Below are 19592 nucleotides of genomic sequence, written 5' to 3' on the forward strand. Positions count from 1 at the left end.
TCGACTTCTGAATGGAACTTTATTCCTCACAGACTCGAGTGCACCGGAAGTTTGCTGTGGAGGAGGGTGACCATCTCACCATGCTCAATGTGTATGAAGCGTTTATCAAAGTAAGCACAGCCACACTCGGGACCCTCCACACACCCACTCTGATGACCTCGGAGCAAGGTCAGAGGGCAGTTCACACATACCTGGCCAGGAGACCCCTCTGCTTTCCAGTTAGGTAGATCACCAGCCCCCACTGCAGAGTCCAGTCTTGAGTTGCTAGAGAGGCTAAGCGGTGTTTCCTTTTCTCAAGTGGCTGACAGCCTGGCCTCCCAGTGCCCCATGCTACTGTGGTGGAGGGAAGGGCAGTATTAGAATGGGAAGTTCTGCTGGCACGGCTGAGAACCACTGCTGTGTGGGCTCCTCAGAGTCATCCCAGGTTCCCTGAGAAAATGGTCGCTGAGGCTTGCATGCTCCTTCCTGGTAGCCACTCTGTGGGACTGAGAGCAATTCATAGAACTTAAGATGCCCATGTAAAAGAGACAGTGATATAAAACTTTTAGAAATAATATAACAAGAAGGGAATACGATTTCATATTATTCAGCCATATTTTCAGTAATTTAACACATTTTTTTTTTTTTTTTTGGTTCTTTTTTTTTTTCGGAGCTGGGGATCGAACCCAGGGCCTTGCGCTTCCTAGGTAAGCGCTCTACCACTGAGCTAAATCCCCAGCCCCAATTTAACACATTTTAAAAGAGAGACTTAGCAAGGTTTTGTTCTACCAGAGATCTGGGGATGATTTGACTAATGTAAACGAGATACAGACCGAGTCAGTTAAAACCCAGGATGCAGGCATGCGCTGCCACCAAGGCGAGCCTCACACAGAGGGTGCGCCTGCAGATCTGCACCATGCTGGTCTCTGGTTTCCTTGTGGAAAAATCCTGTGATGTGAGTTATATTTTAAAAATGTTATTTATGGGGCTGGGGATTTAGCTCAGTGGTAGAGTGCTTACCTAGGAAGCGCAAGGCCCTGGGTTCGGTCCCCAGCTCCGAAAAAAAGAACCAAAAAAAAAAAATGTTATTTAAACATTTAATTTAAAACATTTAATTGATAACATATTTAAAAATGTTATTTGAAAAACTTTCTTCCATGGCTTAAAATGTAATTTTAGAGGTACATTGCTCTGCAACAATTTAAAACAAGACGTAATCATTGGACTCAAGAAAATAAAAAGTTAAGCATCATTGGCAGAAAAAAAATCCTAGTTTGAGTGCAGATCGGGATTTGAAAGTGGTTTCTGCACACGTCGTATTGCTTCCATAGTTCAGTAAGATGAGAGGGAAAGTTAACAGACTGACCAAGAGCCACAGAGGCAGGTCTGACCTGCCGTGGTGTATTAGGTCGTCTCTGCTTGCCCCTTTGTTCCTGCTTGGTGGTGTGGAGAGGGGCTGTGGAGCAACAGGGAGATTGCGTGGTTGCTGCCGTCTGCTGTAGAGATAGGGGTTGGGCAGGTCTCATCACACCAGAAAGGGGGAAGAGAAAGGATTTGTGTTGATGGTACTGCTTTGCTGTGTCTGTGTCTGACATGGCCGATGTCTCCTCTGTGTGGCCTTTCTGCAGCACAACAAGAGCTCGCAGTGGTGTCAGGAGCATTTCCTGAATTACAAGGGTCTTGTCAGAGCCGCCACTGTGAGAGACCAGTTGAAAAAGCTCCTCGTCAAGTTCCAGGTGCCCAAGATGTCCAGCGAAGGTGGGTGTGGCCTGCCCTGCCTGTGGCTTCCCGGCTCTGTTCTGTCCGGTTGCATTCTCAAGGTCTTATGTTGGGCTGCCTAGAGGCCATGTGCCTGCAGCCAGTTTCACATTCTGAGCTGCATATACCCATTCAGTGGTGAGTATAAGGCTGGTGTCTTTCTGGATAGACCCATCTTTATTTCTGTGAGCTGTCACTCCTTCCAAACTTCTAAAGCTCATGGAAATGCTTAAAAATTGTTAGCTTCCATATCACTGCACACATAACTAGTGTGATGATGTGATTATAATGATGTCGTGTCCTAGACCTCAAACTTATGTAGCTGAGGATGACCTTAAACTTGTGATCCTCCTGCTTCTGCATACGGAGTTGGGTCTTTTCTTTTGCCGTGTACTGAACTCGGGACCTAAGGCTTGCCTGTAAATACTTGCTGAACCATCTTGACAGCCCTGAAAAATTACTTTTAAGTGGAGTCCACAGTAGGTTGTACCGTATCAAGGTCACTGCATCCTTTCTTTATCTTCCTTTGTTTGAGGTGGGGTTGATGGTAGCCTTACTTTAGAGAGGAACCAGGGGCTTCTGGAAGGAGTCACGTGACCTTCAGGATGATCTAGCTTTAGCCAGCATGGCCAGAGACCATGAAAGCCTAGAGCCTCTAGGAAGTGGCACACTGAGTTCATTCAGCACTCTTGAAGCCTGCTGTCCCACAGCACCTGTTGACATTGCTGACAGCATCTGCTAGGCTGGGCAGTGTTCTCGTGTGTCATGCGTTCATTTGCATCCTGCTCAGCATTCTGGGAGATGTGTGCTACGTTTACCTCATGGATGGAAGGAAAATAGTGAGTAGGCTAAAGGTAGCCTGTGTAGTCAGGATCCAGGAAGTTCTGTTTCATTTTGCTTTTATACTAAGAACAAGCAATTGAAAAATGGCAAAAACTTGATTCTCTCAGGGTTCATGGAGACAGGTAGACTGTGAAGTTAGGCTGGAGGGCCTTTTAGAAGTGATTTGTAGACACTTTGGTAACCAGGGATGACAGTGACAAGTAGCAGATACAAGTGCAGGGAAGGGGGAATCAGCAGGGCTTGCCCAGGATGCCTTGTTAGTGTCACGGGCAGAAACAGGACCCTTAGAAGGGCTGCCAGCCGGAGAGCATCTACCTCGAGTCCTGAAGCCTGTCAGATAATGGCAGTCTCACATCTGTTTCTGTGTGCCTTCACCTGCCATTCTCACTGCCCAGGAAAGGGCTACGCTGGATTAAAAGTCTTCCTAATAAGAGGAATGGAGTGTTAGGAATGAGATGTTAGGAAGCTGAGTTTTGAGGGTCACACACTACTGTAATAAAGAGTTTTCACCCTTTATGAAGTGACCCCTGAGAAGAAAGGGTGTTTATGGATTCTGACCAGCTGGAGAGAGGCTGCGTCTGGGTGGGTGTGGGCAGAATGCAGGCTTGAGGCTTAGCAGCTCTGCTGGGAACAGTAATGATAGACAGCCAAGCAATTACCTGCAACTTGAAATGTAGCTCGGAGGCTAGAGAGAGTAGCGAGATGTATTTTCAGAAGTTACGTAATTAAAAACTAAGTGTATTTTTAAATGACTTTATTGAGCCCATTTGGCAGGTGAACAAAGGAATAGAATATAAAATTCTCCCAGAAGAAATAAAAACACACAAGTAGTAATTAAATTTATAGACAATAAAAGAATGTAGCCCCCCTCTTTGGTCAAAGTTTGCTGGGAAGAATTGAGTAAAATTTTTTTTATATATTGTTGAGAATCCTGTAAGGATACCACCCAGAGGGACATGTTTGCCCTTGTACTGCACTTCACCAGAGCTAAGATGGGGATCCATGGTCATTTTATGTATCACTGAGAAGAGAATGGCTGTCACTGTCATTGTGTCTTGACCTGAGTGAGTTAAAGTGGCTCAGGATTGGTGAAATAGGGGGCATTTTCAGCCATTAAAGCATAATTGTCCCCTGCATGTTAATTTAAAATTCATCTCATGGCTATGAGTTAGTGAATGGAGATGCTTTATTCATGAAAGACGTATTTACTCTAACAATGGGAATGTCAGTTAAAAAGGAACAGGCTGTTTGGAAGTGGTGGAGAATTGCAGACTAGCTGACAACCAGAGACAGGACAGTGTGCTTTCATAGTGTTTATCTTAGGGGAAGAAGGCATTTCTACAGTGCTCTGACCTCAGGGCGGGGTGTGTTCAGAGGTGGTTTCAGATGGGTGGGGGAGGGGAAGGGAGCTGGGCCTGGAGCCTACACATCACAGCCCAGGCCTCTGCAACTGGAGCATGGGGCCAGTGCGGGTCTCACCAGGCGTCTATTGCTGCCTCGTGTAGGTGATCCGGACCCGGTCCTGAGGTGTATCGTGTCGGGGTTCTTTGCAAATGCAGCACGGTTTCACTCCACTGGAGCATATAGGTAAGGAGACTCTGAGGTGACTTGGTGACAGGGACAGGAAGCTGCTGTGCAGAGATGAAAACCAAGCAGCTTTTAACCTGCGTCATGTCTCTTTCCAAAAGGAGTAAGGCTGGCTGTCTGGCTCTCAGTAGTTTCTTTACTCTCTGGGAGTCTTACTACTCAGGGCATCTGTACACAGTGATGGTGTGACAGTGACAGATCTGCATTGCAGTGTGGGAGTGGCCATTAACTGACGTTTGGGGAAAAGCCACATTGCCCAATGGGCTATTCTTTGTCCTCTCCTCCATTTCTGTAGGATGCCAACAGTAGTTTTTACTGTAAAAATTATAGCACACTTTCAGCTGCTTTTCCCCAGGCTAAATATCCTGGTTCTTGGAATTGTTACTTCAAGTTTGTTTCTTCTGTCCCTCTGGCTTATTGTGGTCTTGTAACTTCTGTACCTGTTTAAGGTGTAGCTGTCCTTTTAGCCCTTTCTCAGGGTGGAGCCCAGGCCCGACACCAGCCAGACAAGTGGTCTACCACTAGACTTCACCCTACCTGTGCTAAGTTTTCTTTTTTTTTTTTTTTAAATATTTTATTTATTTACTTTATGTATATGAGTACACTAGCTGCCTGCAGACACACCAGAAGAGGTCCCATCGGATCCCGTTACAGACGGTTGTGAGCCATCGTGTGGTTGCTGGGAATTGAACTCAGGACCTCTGGAAGAGCAGTCAGTGCTCTTTTTTTTTTTTTTTCCCTCGGAGCTGGGGACCGAACCCAGGGCCTTGCGCTCGCTAGGCAAGCGCTCTACCACTGAGCTAAATCCCCAACCCCTGTGCTAAGTTTTCTTTTCCTTCCTGAGGTCTTCCTTCTCACTATGGCTGGCCCGGAACTTGTGGTCCCCCTGCCTCATTCCCCCCCCAACCCTCAGGAGTTGAGATTGCAGGTTTGTGCCACCGAGACTAGCCACCCTTTTGTCTTTAGCAGGGGAACAATTTAAAGGCTTTCTTCTGTCTCCCTTTTGGATTTCTTCCATGCATTATTTTGCTGCTAGCTTCCTCCCCTAACAAAAATGTTATTACTTGTTATTGAGGCCAGCTCCGAGATTCCTTTTTCTAGGTACTACCTAATCTACTGAGCATTAAGGAAAAATGTGTGTGAGTGTGTGAGTGTGTGTGAGTGTGTGAGTGTGTGTGTGTGTGTGTGTGTGTGTACAAATGTTTTGCTTGCGTGTATGTTTGTGTATCACGTGTGTGCCTGGTGTTCATAGAGGCCAGAGGATGTCAAATCCCCTGTGAGCCACCGTTTGGGTGCTGGGAATTAAACTCTGGTCTCTTGGAAGATAAGCCAGTGCTCTTCATCTCTGAGCCATCTCTCCATCCCCCATTGAGCTTTTTAATTTTGGTAGCCATATCTGCCCCATCTTCTGGTGTGGGACTTTGAACTTAGCAGCATAGCCTTTGGCCTCTCTGTGGTGTGCACTGTTACTCCAGACCATGTGCTCCAGTCATGACTCCCATGATGTTCCTGCCCATTTCAGAAGCCCCGCTCCCACATTCAGGTCTGCAGGAAGTGAGGGTCCCTCTGGGAAGGTTGCGCTCCTCCCTAGTGACGCTCCCTCTCATCATTTTGATTGCCCCTCTTTTTGGACAAGTGTCAACTATTTCTGTGTGGCTGACCTACAGTTATTTCATGGGCATCCTCAACAAAAGCTGATTCCAGGTCAGTCATTCCTTTGGATTTTCAGCCCACTACCATTTGACAGATAGTGGGACCCCAAATGCTGTCTTAGGGACACCAGTGCTTCAAGCACTTGCCTGATACACAGAGCCCCATGTGAAATAACCATGTGCTCTCAGTAAGTGACATTCTAGTCTGCTAACATTCATGATCTGTTCATATAAGTGTGTTTACTTTGTCACTTTTGAATCAGATCGAACCAAATCTAATTTGGAATTAGAAATTGAGTATTCTACAGGAACTGTCCTGTGTGACCTTGCTAGGCTCGGTCTTAGCTCCTTAGGGGCCTTAGTGTTTAGTGTCTAACTTTTGGTGGTAGGGAAGACTGTTTAAACTCAGTTTCTGTTGTGACCGAATTATTTTGAAAGGGAACTATAGAAAATTATTTTGAAAGGGATCTATAGAAGACAGACAGAAACATAAATGTGGATGGAGCATGTTCTTCCTGTGCGGTCTAAGTGTCCACACTTGCTCCCCTCCCACACTGAGGATTAAGTCCAGGGCCTTGCACATGCAACGCAAGCCCTGTGCGGCTGAGCTAACCTCACACCTTATTTTAGTAGGAGACAGGTCTTGCTACGTTGCCCCAAGTTGCCCCTAACCTGAACCTGAACCAGCTGACATTTCATCTGTGTCCCTCTGTGCTGGCTCTCTTCCTTGTTTTGCATGATTTATCCTTGGCTTCTAAGGTAGTAGTGGGGGTAGAGGTGTGTCTAGAACACTGGTTCTCAGCCTGTGGGTCGAGACCCCTTTAGGGATCAAACAACCCTTTTACAGGGGTCACAGATCAGATATCCTGCATATCAGATGTTTACATTATGATTCATAACAGCAGCAGAATTACAATTATGAGGTAGCAACAAAAGTAATTTTATGGTTGGGGTCACCACACCATGAGCAGCTATGTTAAAGGGTTGCAGGATTAGGACGGTTGGGAACCACCGCTCTCGAGAATAGTGTCTTGTCCATGTAAAATTCACTCTACATACATTTGGGGGAGGGTGTCGTATTACACATTTGTGGAAAAATACTTAAATGTACATAGCATTACAAGTTCTTACAGTAAGTGCATACAATGTGCTTCACACAGAATTCTTGTGTCTCACAAGGACTATCCGTGATGACCACGAGCTGCACATCCACCCTGCCTCAGTCCTCTATGCAGAGAAGCCACCCCGCTGGTAAGCCCCTCCCCCCACTGAGTTTGGCCCTGCTCATCTCTGGGCCTCCAAGCCTGGCCCAGGCCTGTGCACAGGTTCTCCCCCTGCTGTGTTGATTTGGTGTGCTGGGCTGCCAGGGTCTGCCCTCTCGTCAGGGGTCCCCTAAAGGTAGACAGTCCTCCAGTTACTGCCCAGCTGCCTTGCTCTGTGCTGATAAAGCATCATTTAAGAAATCTCCCTAAGCCAGGGGGTGGTCACCTCCTCACTCCCCTTCCCAACAACGTGCTCGGGGGTGACAGAGGCACTGTGGGGTAGGGGCAACTTGGGCAAAGTTTGTCTCTTGCTAAAGTCAAAGGTGTACAAGGAGCAGCAGAGGTGCTTGCTGTCACCAGACCGAAGGCCTACTGAAGCAGGGACAGCTTAGAGATGACTTAGGGCCCCGCTGTAGTCTTAACAGGCAGACAGATTGGAGTCTTGCAACAGAAGCTTTTCAAAAGGGCTGTGGTATTGCAGTGTGCACTGCTGTGGGTTGGCACTGAAGTGTGGGGAAGCCAGGCTGGCTTCATGGAGAAGCTAACTCTTGCTTTGGACCTGGTGACTGGCAATTTTTAGGCAGGACTGAAAGATAGCCACACCTAGGAAACAGGGTGGCATAGCCGTGGCAACATGAAGGAGGCACCTGTCTTGGGGACTGGGAATGGCTGACAGTGGGTGACTCCATCTGCAGCGCTGGCTGGGAAGGCAGGACAAGTGCAGCAGTAGGAGACAGCATGGATATTTTCTGGTGTTTTCACAAGCCGTCCACAGTCATTCCTTCCCAGGTTGATGCTAATTTTAGCTTGTAGTTTGTGTTTGTTTCCTATATCCAATTTATTTATATTGTATTTTACAAAAGTAAGGATTGAGAAAGGATTAGAAAATTTAAAGATAGCAACACTTGGCTCTTCAGGAACTGAAAGAACAGCACGCTGGGAAGAGACAGGGGTTTGTGGTAAGCCGTGGGAAGGACAGCCTGTGAGGACACGTGTCAGGACCTTATACCCTGCTCTGCAGGTGACAACAGCACCCGGAACCATGCTGGAAATGCAGGTTCTTGGGTCCACACAGCCCTCCACAGTCAGAACCAGGGTGAGGTGGGGGTGAGGGGCTGTGTAAACAAGAACCGGCAGTGTTTCTGATGTACTGCAACCGACCAAGCTGCAGCCGGTCAGATCTAAAGCTTCTTAGGTGTTGTGTGACGGTGGTCCTGGCTTTATAACTGTTTCTCTGCTGCCTGGAAGAAGTCCAGGAGGGGACCAGACTTCAGTGTGTGCCCCTTTCCCTCTCTCCAATCCCACTCCCATCTCCTCTCCTCTCCGCACTCTTCCCTCTCTCCTTCCCTTCCTTCCTGGGTTGGGGCTGAACCCCCAAGCCTTGAGCACGCAAGGTAGCTGTTACATCCCCATCCACCTCTTCCTTCCACTAGCTCAGATTCCTTCACTGGTGTTTGAGAGACAAATTGTGTGGCTTTTGTATTCATAGTTAATTCTTCCCATAGTTCGTAGCGTTTACTCTATGGATTCCTGAGTCCAGGGCTTTGAAAACGTGGTCCTTGCTCTTTGGTTCGTTCCTTGGCCTACATGAGTCTTTTCCTCTTTAAGATATAGTTATGTGGCGTGAAAGGCGGGTTTTTGTCAGACGTGCCACTATATTTAAAGTACTTTTGTCACTCTGGATGGTTCTTGTCTGTGTTGTTATAGTCATTTTCTAGTAACTTTCAGAACTGTCAAGCCTTTAAGTCCACTTCTGTACTTTCTAATTACGTCTGTCAAGTTCTAGTCAGAATTCTGTAAGTGCAGGCAATGATCTAGAAAGGTCCTTTGTGGATAACCGCAGAGCCCTGGAGATCATAGAGGATGCAGAGTTGCATCTGAGACACTGACCTGCCGCTCGGGTCAGCAGGTTGGGAGGGCAGCCACAGTGCCTGTGTGCAGAGCTGCACATGGGTGGAACACACCTGCTGTGGTGAGGGCAGGGACAGCTTGTGGGCCCTTTTGCTGTGTGTCTCATGTTTATTCTCTGTTCCAGGGTTATCTACAATGAAGTTATACAGACCTCCAAGTACTACATGCGAGATGTGACCGCCATAGAATCTGCATGGCTGCTGGAGCTGGCGCCTCACTTTTATCAACAAGGAACGGTAGGAATGGGTGGAATGTGGCCCCAGACGAACAGCAGCCTCTTCCTAGTCTTCAGTCTCCCTAAATCATTCCCTCCAGCACCCCTGTACACAGGGAGGTGAAATCATCACTGTACCCCAGAGCCCCTTGGTGAAACCACATTCATGGGCTTCATAGGGAGCACAGTTAGAATCAAATCCTGCAGCCCTGTAAGATAAGGCCCAAGGTGGCTGAAACTCACTGTGTGGTCAGCCACATGCTCCCCCTGCAGGCCACTTGCAGTATGGGTAATAGATTTAAGGTTTCTGTTTTTCATTTTTGCAAGAATGGCTCATTCATTGTCCCCAAAGTCTATGCATCCTTCTAACATGACCTAATTCAAAGATGGCCGATAATGCTTGAAAAATTGGTAGGTAAACAGGGGCCACAGGCTGGCTGGCTGGGTGTGCACCGTGGACTGTTCAGTCTGTACTGTGCTCTAATTAATCCATTAATTAACTTAATAAATTGGGTGACTTGCAATGGTAGGTTATTGAATGTAATGATTGTGTGTGTGTGTGTGTGTGTGTGTGTGTGTGTGTGTGTGTGTGTATGAGAGAGAGAGGGGGGAGAGGGTGCTGGAAGTTGAGTCTTGTGATTACTGATGACTGTTTTTAAGCATGCTGCCTTGCAGTCAGTCAGTTTCTGTTGGTCCGTTCTAACCTTTGTTCCTTTAAACATTTTTTTTTTTTTGGTTCTTTTTTTTTTTTTTCGGAGCTGGGGACCGAACCCAGGGCCTTGCGCTTCCTAGGTAAGCGCTCTACCACTGAGCTAAATCCCCAGCCCCCCCCTTTGTTCCTTTAAAAACCTTATTTTACTGCTTTTCAGATTAATGAATTGATTTTTTTCTTTTAGTACTGCATTTTATTTCTTAATGGCCTTTTATACTGTAGACTCCTCATGGTTGACCTTGAATTCATATCACACTGCTGAGCTGTGCTGTAAGAAGCCTACACCACTGTTGACTTTCTACCCAGCGGGTTTTGAGCTTCGCTGGTCAGTGTCTTCTTCCTGCACGAGTTCCACTACACTCGGCAGCGTGTGGTGGTTTTGAACCGTCAGCTGTGTCTTGCACGGATTACAGTGTGGAGCGGTGCTTTGGCCCTCTGGCCGTGCGGATCCGGCCTCAAGACCTTCCTTTAGTGCGTCTTCAGTGCCATCTTAGGTACAATACCTTGTTATGTGCAGGAGTACTGTTGCGTTTTTACTTTTGAAGGATAGTTTTCCTCCGTGGATTTCTTCCTTGAATGCGTTTTGTTGCTGGTTTTCATCTCCTGCATCTGTGTGCAGTGTCTCTGCGGGGCCCGCAGCCATCTTTAGGCCGCCCTGGGTTTGCAGTGGGTCTTGTTACCCCTGCAGCTGCTCTTGAGGGTGTTTTCCCTTTTCCAGCCATTTGACCTGTGAGATGCTTTTCTTCATGTGTATCCTTCTCAGAGTTAACTGAACTTTCTAGATCTGTGAGTAGATGTTTATAGTTATATTAGGGGAGTGTGGGGTTTTTCCTTTAAATTTCTCTCTCTCTCTTTTTTTTTTTTTTTTTTTTTTTTGGCCCTCTGAAGCTCCAGTCACACACATGTTCTATCCAGCACTTGTTTGTGTCTTACTCATCACAAAGGCTCTGGTCTTTTTTCCTAAACACCACTGTGGGCAGTTTCTCAGGATTTCTGTTCTGTTCTGTGGGGCCCTATTGGCTGTTAGGCCATCTGAGGAATCCTGGGTAATTCACTTTTCTGTTCTCGTATGTGATTCCTCTCTGCCTCATGTTCTCTGTGTTCCCTCATTACACTTACCTTTTTCTTCAGATCTTTGAACACACACACACACACACACACACACACACACACACACACACACACCTGCTTTAGAAGCCACTCAACCCAGCATTGCTGTCATTTCAGCCTTAATTGGATTTTGGCTTGTCTCATAACCAGGCACAAGTTTTTCTTGTCTAGTAGTTTTGTGTCCATGTTTTATGTTAGCTATTATAGGTACTATGTTAACAGAATCTGAAATTTCTTTTCGTAGATGATGTCAATTTTTTTTTCCTGCTAGCTAGTTTATAAGCACATAACTGGATTCTGCTGAACCTTGATCTTAGTCTTTAATGGGGCAGGTCTTAGTCATACATGTAAGGCATAATCTTTTTCTTTTCTTTTTTAATGTCTGATCAAATGTCTAGGACTCTTGGTGATGCCTGTGCACTGGTCCTAGACATTTGACCTGTCTGTCGGTCGGTCGGTCGGTCGGTCGGTCGGTCTGTCGGTCTGTCTGTCTATCTATCTATCTATCTATCTATCTATCTATCTATCTATCTATCTATCTATCTACTATCTATCTATCTAAATGGGATTTATTAGACTGGCTTGGACTGTGTTCCAGCTTGTCCAGCAATGGCTGTCTACCAACAGAAGGCCCAAGTAGTTGCTCAGTCCATGAGGCTGAAGTAAGTTCTAATGCCAGTGAAGGAGTGGACTTGCCAACAAGAGCGAGAGCAAGAAGGCAGAGAGAGCAAGTCCCCTTTCCATGTCCTCTCTACAGGCTGCAAGCAGTGTGACAAACATTAAAGGTGGATTTTCCCACCCCCAAAGATCAGATTAAATGCGGATCTTCTACTACAAATTATTTGATTCAGAAAAATCCCTCACGGACATGCCCAGCTGCTTGGGTTTAGTTCGTTGTAGATGTAGTCAAGCTGAGGACAAAGGTTAGTCACACCAGACACTCCTGTGGTACCCACCTTTTCAAGCCTGTGGGTTTGGGAGCCAGTGTGTTTCGGGGCACATGCTTAGCTTTGTGTTCAGACCCTAGCACCCAAAAGAAAAGGAGAGCGAAGGGTTGTGAGTCCTGTTTTCTTTGTGTTCCAGTTGTTTGCTAAAAGTTGCTTCAGCTGCTTTGGTTCGGATTTGCTGCTGTTTATAGCACAGGGGGATCTGAGTTCCGGTTCTCCATCAGGGCGACTGGACTGCACCGTGAGTTCAGGCTGAGATTGGTCTGATTGCTTTGTGTAGAATGTGGAAGAGTTAAGCTGGTCCTGCTGCTCCTTTAGGTCCAACTACTAGGGAAACTGAGGCATGAGGTTTGTTTGAGTTTATAAGGAGACAACCTCGGAGGCCAAAGGAAATTAGAAAGGCGGGTTATGAGGGGGAGCAGAGACTGCTGTAGTACTGGGGTGCCTGCAGTTAGGCGCGGACCTGCATTCTCCTGGCTTCTTAAGGCTCCTGGAGAATAGAAATGGCCGACAAACTGAGTTCCTTTTCCTTCTCAGCTCAAAATTAGTTTATTTAGGTTAGACTCTCAAAGTTAAGGGGCAGATTGTTTCAGAATGTGGAAGAAAATGAGAGGGTCAGTGATCTGTCTCTTCGCTCAGACTTCTGGCTTTTAGCCTATTTTCACCTCCGCTGTGATGAGAGTGTTGGGAAGAGCTGGGGCCTTGAGAAACCATCCAGAACGGTAGCCTTGTTGTATGATGGGGTCCCTGAAGCTCCTTCAGAACAGCTTGGTATCTTTTCTGATTAAGGTCCAGAGGTAGAGAGCTGTTTCCTCAGGGAGTCTCCAGGTTCCCAGGGGCTGCCCTCAGGGCAGGTCTGCTGTGCTGGATGCAGCCTCCGTGTCGGCAGCTCCTCCCGCACCTCCAGTGACTTCCCCTCACTTGTTTTCCAGAGTCGCTTTCGTGCTGTAGAGGCCTGGGATGGCTCAGAGTCATTTTTGTTTATACTCGGCATTCTTTCCAGTGAAGTGCATGAAAACTGGCTCACAGGGGATGGTGTCAGCGCCTAATCTGGATAAGGCTACACATGTCCAGGATTAGTTTAAGGTTGTGTCTGGTGAAGAGCAGAGAGGAGAGAATCCAGAGAAGCAGCAAACGCACAGAGATTTGCCTCAGAGAGACCATTGTGATCAGGGACAGTGATGCCTGACGCACTGTGTGAGGACCGGTGCTTTCCTTTCCCCAGCCTGAGTAGAAAGCCTGAGTCTGCCATCTCCTTAGAACTGGGCCTGTCGCTCTGTCAGCACAGTGGTAGTGTGCTGTTTTCTTTCAGGGCTGGCAGTTCTCTGGGGAACTGAGGCCATGTCATGTTGGGTGTGCTAGGACATGGGGCTGGGGCACCAGCAGTTGGGGGTGCAGCATCCTCTTGGGAAGAGTCCCTGAGTGCTGGCTTGACTCAGCTTTGGGTCTGTGCCTCGCCGGACCACTTCAGTGATGCGATGTCAGGATCCCCTCAGTTGGTGAGGGGAGCTCCCTAATTAGAAGCTATGTTCATACATTCTGCCTCAAATACTTACGTGAGAACCTGTAGTAAGTTGGCTTTTATGATAAAGAGTTTTTATTCCTCAGTCCTGCCAGCTGATGCCCATGGTGATGGAAGGAAGCGTCACGTGTATTTTCACTTGTCTCTTCTCCTGCAGTGTGGGGCACAGCCTTCCTTGGGATGGTATGGGCCAGGCAGGAGATGTGACTTGTGGGAGCTCGCCTAGCGTCTGCTTTCCCTGTCTCACCTGACCCGTGATGTTTCCTTTTCTCTTGCAGCATCTGTCCCTGAAAGCCAAGAGAGCCAAGGTCCAGGACCAGTGAGCGGAGCTCAGCAAGTGGCTGCAGGGATGCGGAGTGTGGCCTCCCTTCGTGTTGTCTCTGGCACCAGCTCAGGGGAACAGGCAGACACTGCTGTGGACCGTACCCTGCTCATTACCCCCCTTTCTGCTCCCCTCAGCATTTGCCGCCCTCACGGGGCCATAGAGGAATCTGAGCATGGCCAGTGTTCTGCACTTCTCGTAGGCCAAGCAGGAGTTGGCTGGGCCATGCTCTGGCCCCAGTCCTCGCTCTCAGCAGCCTGCATGCTACTCCAGCAGGCCCCGCTCCTGGTCCAGCTCTGTGGTGAGGAAAGTGAAGGCCGAAGGTGGCGGAAGACCTGTGTAGACAGGACTCTCTTGGCCTCCCGTGTCTGCCTGCTGTGGCCACAGTTGTTGACTACTGAGGCTACTGCTGCTGTGTGTGTCAAGTATGAAAGGAAATGCTGGGTATTTCTGTCAATGTCACCAAAGCTGTGTCAGGCACAGGGGCTTCCAGACAAAGCAGCTTCTTCTTTCCTCCGCCCATGCCCTGCTTATCCGCAGTGGGAGACTTAGTGTAGTGATGGTGGGCCACTCGGGACTCAGCCCGTCTTTGTTAGCCACTTGCTCTGCAAGTGGGCTTAGCTTTCTCTCAGAGCACGATGCCATATCCTGGTGCCAGTCTGGGCGCCAGGGAATGCTCACCAACCTCGACCCCGTGGGGCTTCTCTTTAGCAGGGATTCACCACAGTTTAGATGCCCTAAACTTGTGTAGCTCAGGAACATAACTTGTAAATTTATCTTTATTTGTCTGCTTGCATTCTTGCAAGAACACAGGCAGCTCCCTGGGCACTGTTCCCACCGCACCGGGGTTGCCTTGCGGCGACAGCGCTGTCACTTCAGCGCACGGCAAGACAGACTTCTCCCGTACTGTCTCAATGATGTTTATTTTGAAAACGTGGCTTGAAAGTTTATTTTTGTACTGGTCTTAATTTGGATGTGTCACTTTTGGCACCAAACCTCTGTCATTTTTATTTCCATTTTATAATGTGTAAATAGCTGTGGAAAGTTGTTAACCGTAGTAAATATTTCTACCTGAGGGGACATGTTTCTCCTGTCTGTGGCTCTTGTGGTCTGTATTTTAAGAGGGTCCAGTTGATTATTCCAGGTGAGGCCTGACGGTGGCTAAGGTGCCTGATGCTGCCTTGTGCAGCAGCTGGGGGTGCGGTGCCCATGTGCACAGAGCCCCATTATCCATGATTATGTGTCTGAATGCGCCCAGACCATATTAGAGCAAAGTGTGGGGCATCGTTTAAGGAAGAACTGAAGAGGTTCTAGTTCTCACCAGCTGGGATCTGCCTGCTATTTTATTAACGGTTTTCACTGGCGTGTGCCAGCAAGCCATAGGTGCATATACAGAGACACTTGTGGAGCCAAAGGTTAACCTTGGGTCATTTCTCAGAAACAGTCCACCTTATTTTTGAGACAGAGTCTCTCACTGGGGCCTGGGATTCACCCATTCCGTGAGCTCCAGGGTCCCCTGGTTCTGCCTCCTCAGTACTAGGATTACAGGTATATACCAACAATCTTACATCAGCCAACCAGTTAAAAGCCAATACAAAATGCAAACAAAACCAGGGTGAAATCCCAGAGCCTTGAAGCGGCTGGGTGTGGGCTGTGTGGACTGTGGGCCAGCATCCACACTGAGTGTCAGCACTCCTGGACTGTGGTCCCAGTGCCGAGCAAGTGGGTTTCCAGGGGACTTGGAGCAGTGTGGGAATGTTGGTCCTCACTAGAGAAGTTCATGCTATCTGGTCTCCAGTCCGTGTCTGGGGTCAGAAGAAGATTCCTGCTTTTCAGTACCATAACTGGACAATCTCGGCTTCCGACTCATGGTGAAGCAGATGGTAGAACTGTTAGCTTCCCATTGAAGCTCCTTAAGTCGTGGGAACTGTAGGAAGCCAACCATATTTGATAGAGTAGCTGGAATTTGCCGACAGGTGACCCAGAGAGGACTTTGTGGCCGCAGGCCCTCAGTCATTGCTCTCTCCAGTGAGTTGGTCTAATGTGGACGGAGTCATGGAGTCACCTGATCCTCCCGGGTGGTATGAATGTGTTCAGGCCAGCATTACAGTGGCTCCCAGTACCACAGGTCCCCTGAGCCCTCTGCTTCTGCATCTGCATTCTTTACTGCTTGTGCTCTCTACGGAGGATGTGCTTAATCCCACGAGTTTTCACAGCCAGGTGAAGGCAGACCCAGTACTGGCCACTGCGTCAGGCTGCTGAGGCCTCACAGTGCTCTAGTCCCTGGCACCAGGGCACACATGTGGAGGTCAGAGGATAACTCCTGCTGGTCCTTACCTTACCCTGTTTTGGCTGCAAGCCTCTGGGAATTCTCCTGTCCCCACATACCCCCTTCTCCCTGTGGGAGTGCCCTGGCAGCTTTATGTGGATTCTTAGGATCTGAACGCAGTCTTCACACTTGAAGGGCAAACATGTTTACCTCCTGAGCCATCTTCCAGTCCGTGTTTAAGCCCAGCCTCACTTTAAGGTCCAGTCTCAGGCACATATAGAATGTTTACTCCACCCCTTAGCTGCTGTCTTTGCCACCCCCACCCCCAACTTCTGTGTCATTTCCCCATAGCATGAAGTTTTCAATAAAAGAACATGGTTATTAGATTTATTTTATACTGTTTTAACAAATAATCTTCGTAACATTTGTTTTAGCCGGTAGGTCTTTTGCGCACTCGTCTGTTTCTTTTATTGGAACATTGAGTACAGAAAGGGCCTATATAGTGTTTTCATGGCCCTGTAAGTACTTTGTTCCATTTAGTGTAGGATTTGAACCAGCAGTTCACGTCCTAGTTTCTCTTTACCTCCCTCTCTTCTGTCTCAGCTGAGTTGGCTTTAGGATTGGGCAGGGGCTGGCATGGAGGTCAGGAGCTGGGAGATGGCGTCTGCAGGGGGGTGACACCAGCCAAGGGTTAGGTGTCAGGAGAACACGAAGCACTCCTGCGTGTCAACGAAAGAGGACCTCAGTAGGAAACGGGGCAAAAGGCTGAGCAAGCGGTTCATACAACAGATCCGGACACCCAGAAAACCAGCCAAGAGTCGGGCCACCACCAGAGAAATGTTCTAAAACAGCCATTCCACGTCCCTGGGCATGGTCGCTGAGCAGACCTGTGTGTGGGCAGAGTGGAGGCCACTATGCTGGCGTTGGTCATAATCATTGACCACAACAAGCCCAGGCCCTGTGGCCCAGGATACCCACTTCTGGTGCATTTCTAACATCCTTCCAGAGTCCACAGCAGGTGTGTGTCGTGTAGGGCGCTCCCTCCCAGTGACTGGGTGGTTGGGGGAGGGTGTGCAAGGGCAGTACAGAGGCTGACACCCAAGTGTGCTGAGAAGCACTTTCACGCAGCATACAGTAAAAGCCTTGGAGACAGTTGAGTGTGAAAAGTGGGAGACAGATGTGACAGACAGAGAACACAGGCCCATGAAGGGCAGTGCTGAGATTGTAGAAGGGACAAAGCAAGGAGAGCCAAGTCTGGTGGTAGGAATGCTAAGACCAAGCAAATGTGTGGCTGGGGGAACTTCTTAGGGCTGGAGAGGCGGCTCACTGGGTGGGCCATCTGGACCTACCTTCTCTGGTGTATGTAGACAGCTATACATGTGGGCACGCATGCACTTGCCCACAAACACAGGTATACCTCCGACCCTGGCTCATCTGGAAGGCGACTGGCATCTGGGACACACATTCCACCTGACCTGTGGGCTAGGAGATCATGGGATTGGCTTCAGTGGTCTGTCTGCTCCTGAATCACAGTTCAGCTCCGCAGGAGTTGCATCTACAGCAGCACGGTACGGTGTTACAATGTTACTCAGATACCGATTTTTATTATTTTTTTTAATGTCTGCACCACCAGGGTGGAGCGGCAGGGCTGTCAATAACCTCTGGGTAGGAGTGAACTCCAGGGAAAAAACCCTTGTGTTCATGAGTAAACAGACTGCTGGCACTAGTGGGAGGTTGTGGGGTTTCTGTGGACCTGATTTCTCTTGATATGTTTCCAAAACAGGAGACAAGAAAATGGATGGTAGCTTCAAGACAGAAGTGATGCTTTAAACCTGCGTAGACACCCAGCTCTTTGTTTTGCAGGGAGCCCAACCCCTAAGTTTAAGTTACATATAAGAAACACTTGTTTCATTGGGTAGCCACAGACTTTTAACAGCTCTCTGCCACTGGTCATAAGAATCAGGCACCTAAAACGTTCCCTGGTGGTCTTTGTAGTCACCCCTCCCCCCATTCCCATCATGGTGCTGTTTCTGGGGCTGTGGTTCTGCATTTGGTCCTGTGGATTAGGTTTTTCCAGAGTTTCACAATAAATTGAGTATTGTCTGCCCATGTTGGTTATCTTCATGGTCAGCTCGACAAGATGGAGAATCGTGGTATGCCTTACTGTGGCTGTGTGAGCATTTCTAGAAGGCTTTAACTAAGGAAGAAGGGCCCACCCTAATGACAGTGGGACCATCCTGTGGCCCAGAGTTCCAGACCAAATATGAAGGCGAAAGGGGCTGAGCACAAATGTTCATCTCCTACTTCCTGACAGATTGCAGCCTGCTCCCAGTGGCATGCCTTTATCCCGTGGGCTATGAGTCAGGTGTTTCCTGAGTTGCTTTTGTTCAGTATTTTATCCCAGCAAGGAGAGTAACAGTGTTCAGAAGTCCCAGGTTTAAGTCCCAGCCAGACAGTTACTTTGTAAACCTTGGCTCCAGACTGTTTATCTTTGGGTCAGGATCCTATCTGTCAAGTGAGGGTGACAGTATTAACTTCCCTTCTTCCTTTACTGGCGCTACACTGAGTTCTAGAAGCCCTGCCCCTGAGTTTGCTCAGGCAAGGCTTCCTGCTCCTAAGCACAACTGTGTCCTAGAAGGCTATTGCTGTCCCTCCTCCATTACCTAAGCCGGATTCCCTGGTGCCAGGATCTTGGGGTCTCCAGGTCTCTAGGACATCCAGGAAAGATCAAATGCAGTGATGGCTGTCCAGATGGGCAGAAGCTAGAGGTAACTGAATAGAGGGAGGAATGTGTCTGGGAGAGGTTCCCATGGTCCATGCTTTTATGACACCAGATCTTTTGTGGGGAGCACTCCCAATTAGGGCTGCTGATCACCCCGGGCAAGTGGTTGGTTCAGGATATGCTTATACAGATGCATTACTTTAAGCCCCTAGGAACAAGCTGGTAAACTCATAATCAGACATGGATACTTAGCATGCTATGTGCTCATGTGTGTGTGTGCGTGTGCATGGGCACAGTGCACTCACTCATCCTGGCATTCAGATAAAATGTTCCTGTGTAGTGGGCCAGCCCATCTTCCTTCCCAGGGATGTGAAGAGTCTGATCCCAGCTTCAGAGCAGCATCGTGCTGCCCTCTGCTGGCCAATAGAAGTCACTACTCGTCCCACAAGTTTTGGTCCCTTTTTTGGCTATCTGGCAGAGCAGACATGGAGGGACAGAGGACTAAGGAACTATTTCCCCTTTGTTGCTCATTTCAAACTCATTCTGATTAGCCCCCAGCAGGCAGGCGCACACCCATCCTATGGCCACTAATTCCTGACCATCTACGATGATGACAAAATGTTTTGTGCCTCCAAGATTTGGGGTGCAATGTGGGGCAGCATCCATGAGAGGGGCATCAAGCTGGTGTAGGACACTGGTCCTGGAACCATAGACTACCTGGAGAACTCTGCTGTTCTGGGGGTAGTGTTACCTCTGGCTAACCATCCCAGAGCTGAGAGGTG

At 48.3% G+C, this 19592-nt stretch overlaps 1 protein-coding gene across 10 annotated transcripts in view; it reads left to right on the forward strand.

Annotated features, from left to right (window-relative positions):
- Dhx35 (DEAH-box helicase 35) overlaps positions 1-14899 on the forward strand; it is a 57249-nt gene extending 42350 nt beyond the window's left edge. For 4 of the 10 annotated variants that reach the window (XR_015683219.1, XR_015683217.1, XM_087653444.1 and 1 more), the window contains 6 exons: positions 33-110; positions 1608-1737; positions 4086-4167; positions 6999-7070; positions 9117-9228; positions 13776-14899. Coding sequence is in view for 3 of the 10 variants with exons in the window: in XM_087653444.1 (XP_087509570.1) it covers positions 33-110; positions 1608-1737; positions 4086-4167; positions 6999-7070; positions 9117-9228; positions 13776-13820 (519 nt within the window). In the remaining 7 variants the exon portion in view is untranslated. Of the gene's footprint in view, positions 1-32; positions 111-1607; positions 1738-4085; positions 4168-6979; positions 7071-9116; positions 9999-10140; positions 10413-13775 lie in introns of all 10 variants that reach the window. The other 6 variants (XR_015683218.1, XR_015683215.1, XR_015683216.1 and 3 more) reach the window with 5 other exon arrangements.
- The last annotated feature ends 4693 nt before the right edge of the window (positions 14900-19592 follow it).

The sequence above is a fragment of the Rattus norvegicus genome, chromosome 3 (assembly GCF_021556685.1).
Source record: "Rattus norvegicus strain SHRSP/BbbUtx chromosome 3, alternate assembly SHRSP_T2T, whole genome shotgun sequence".
NCBI lineage: Eukaryota > Metazoa > Chordata > Mammalia > Rodentia > Muridae > Rattus > Rattus norvegicus.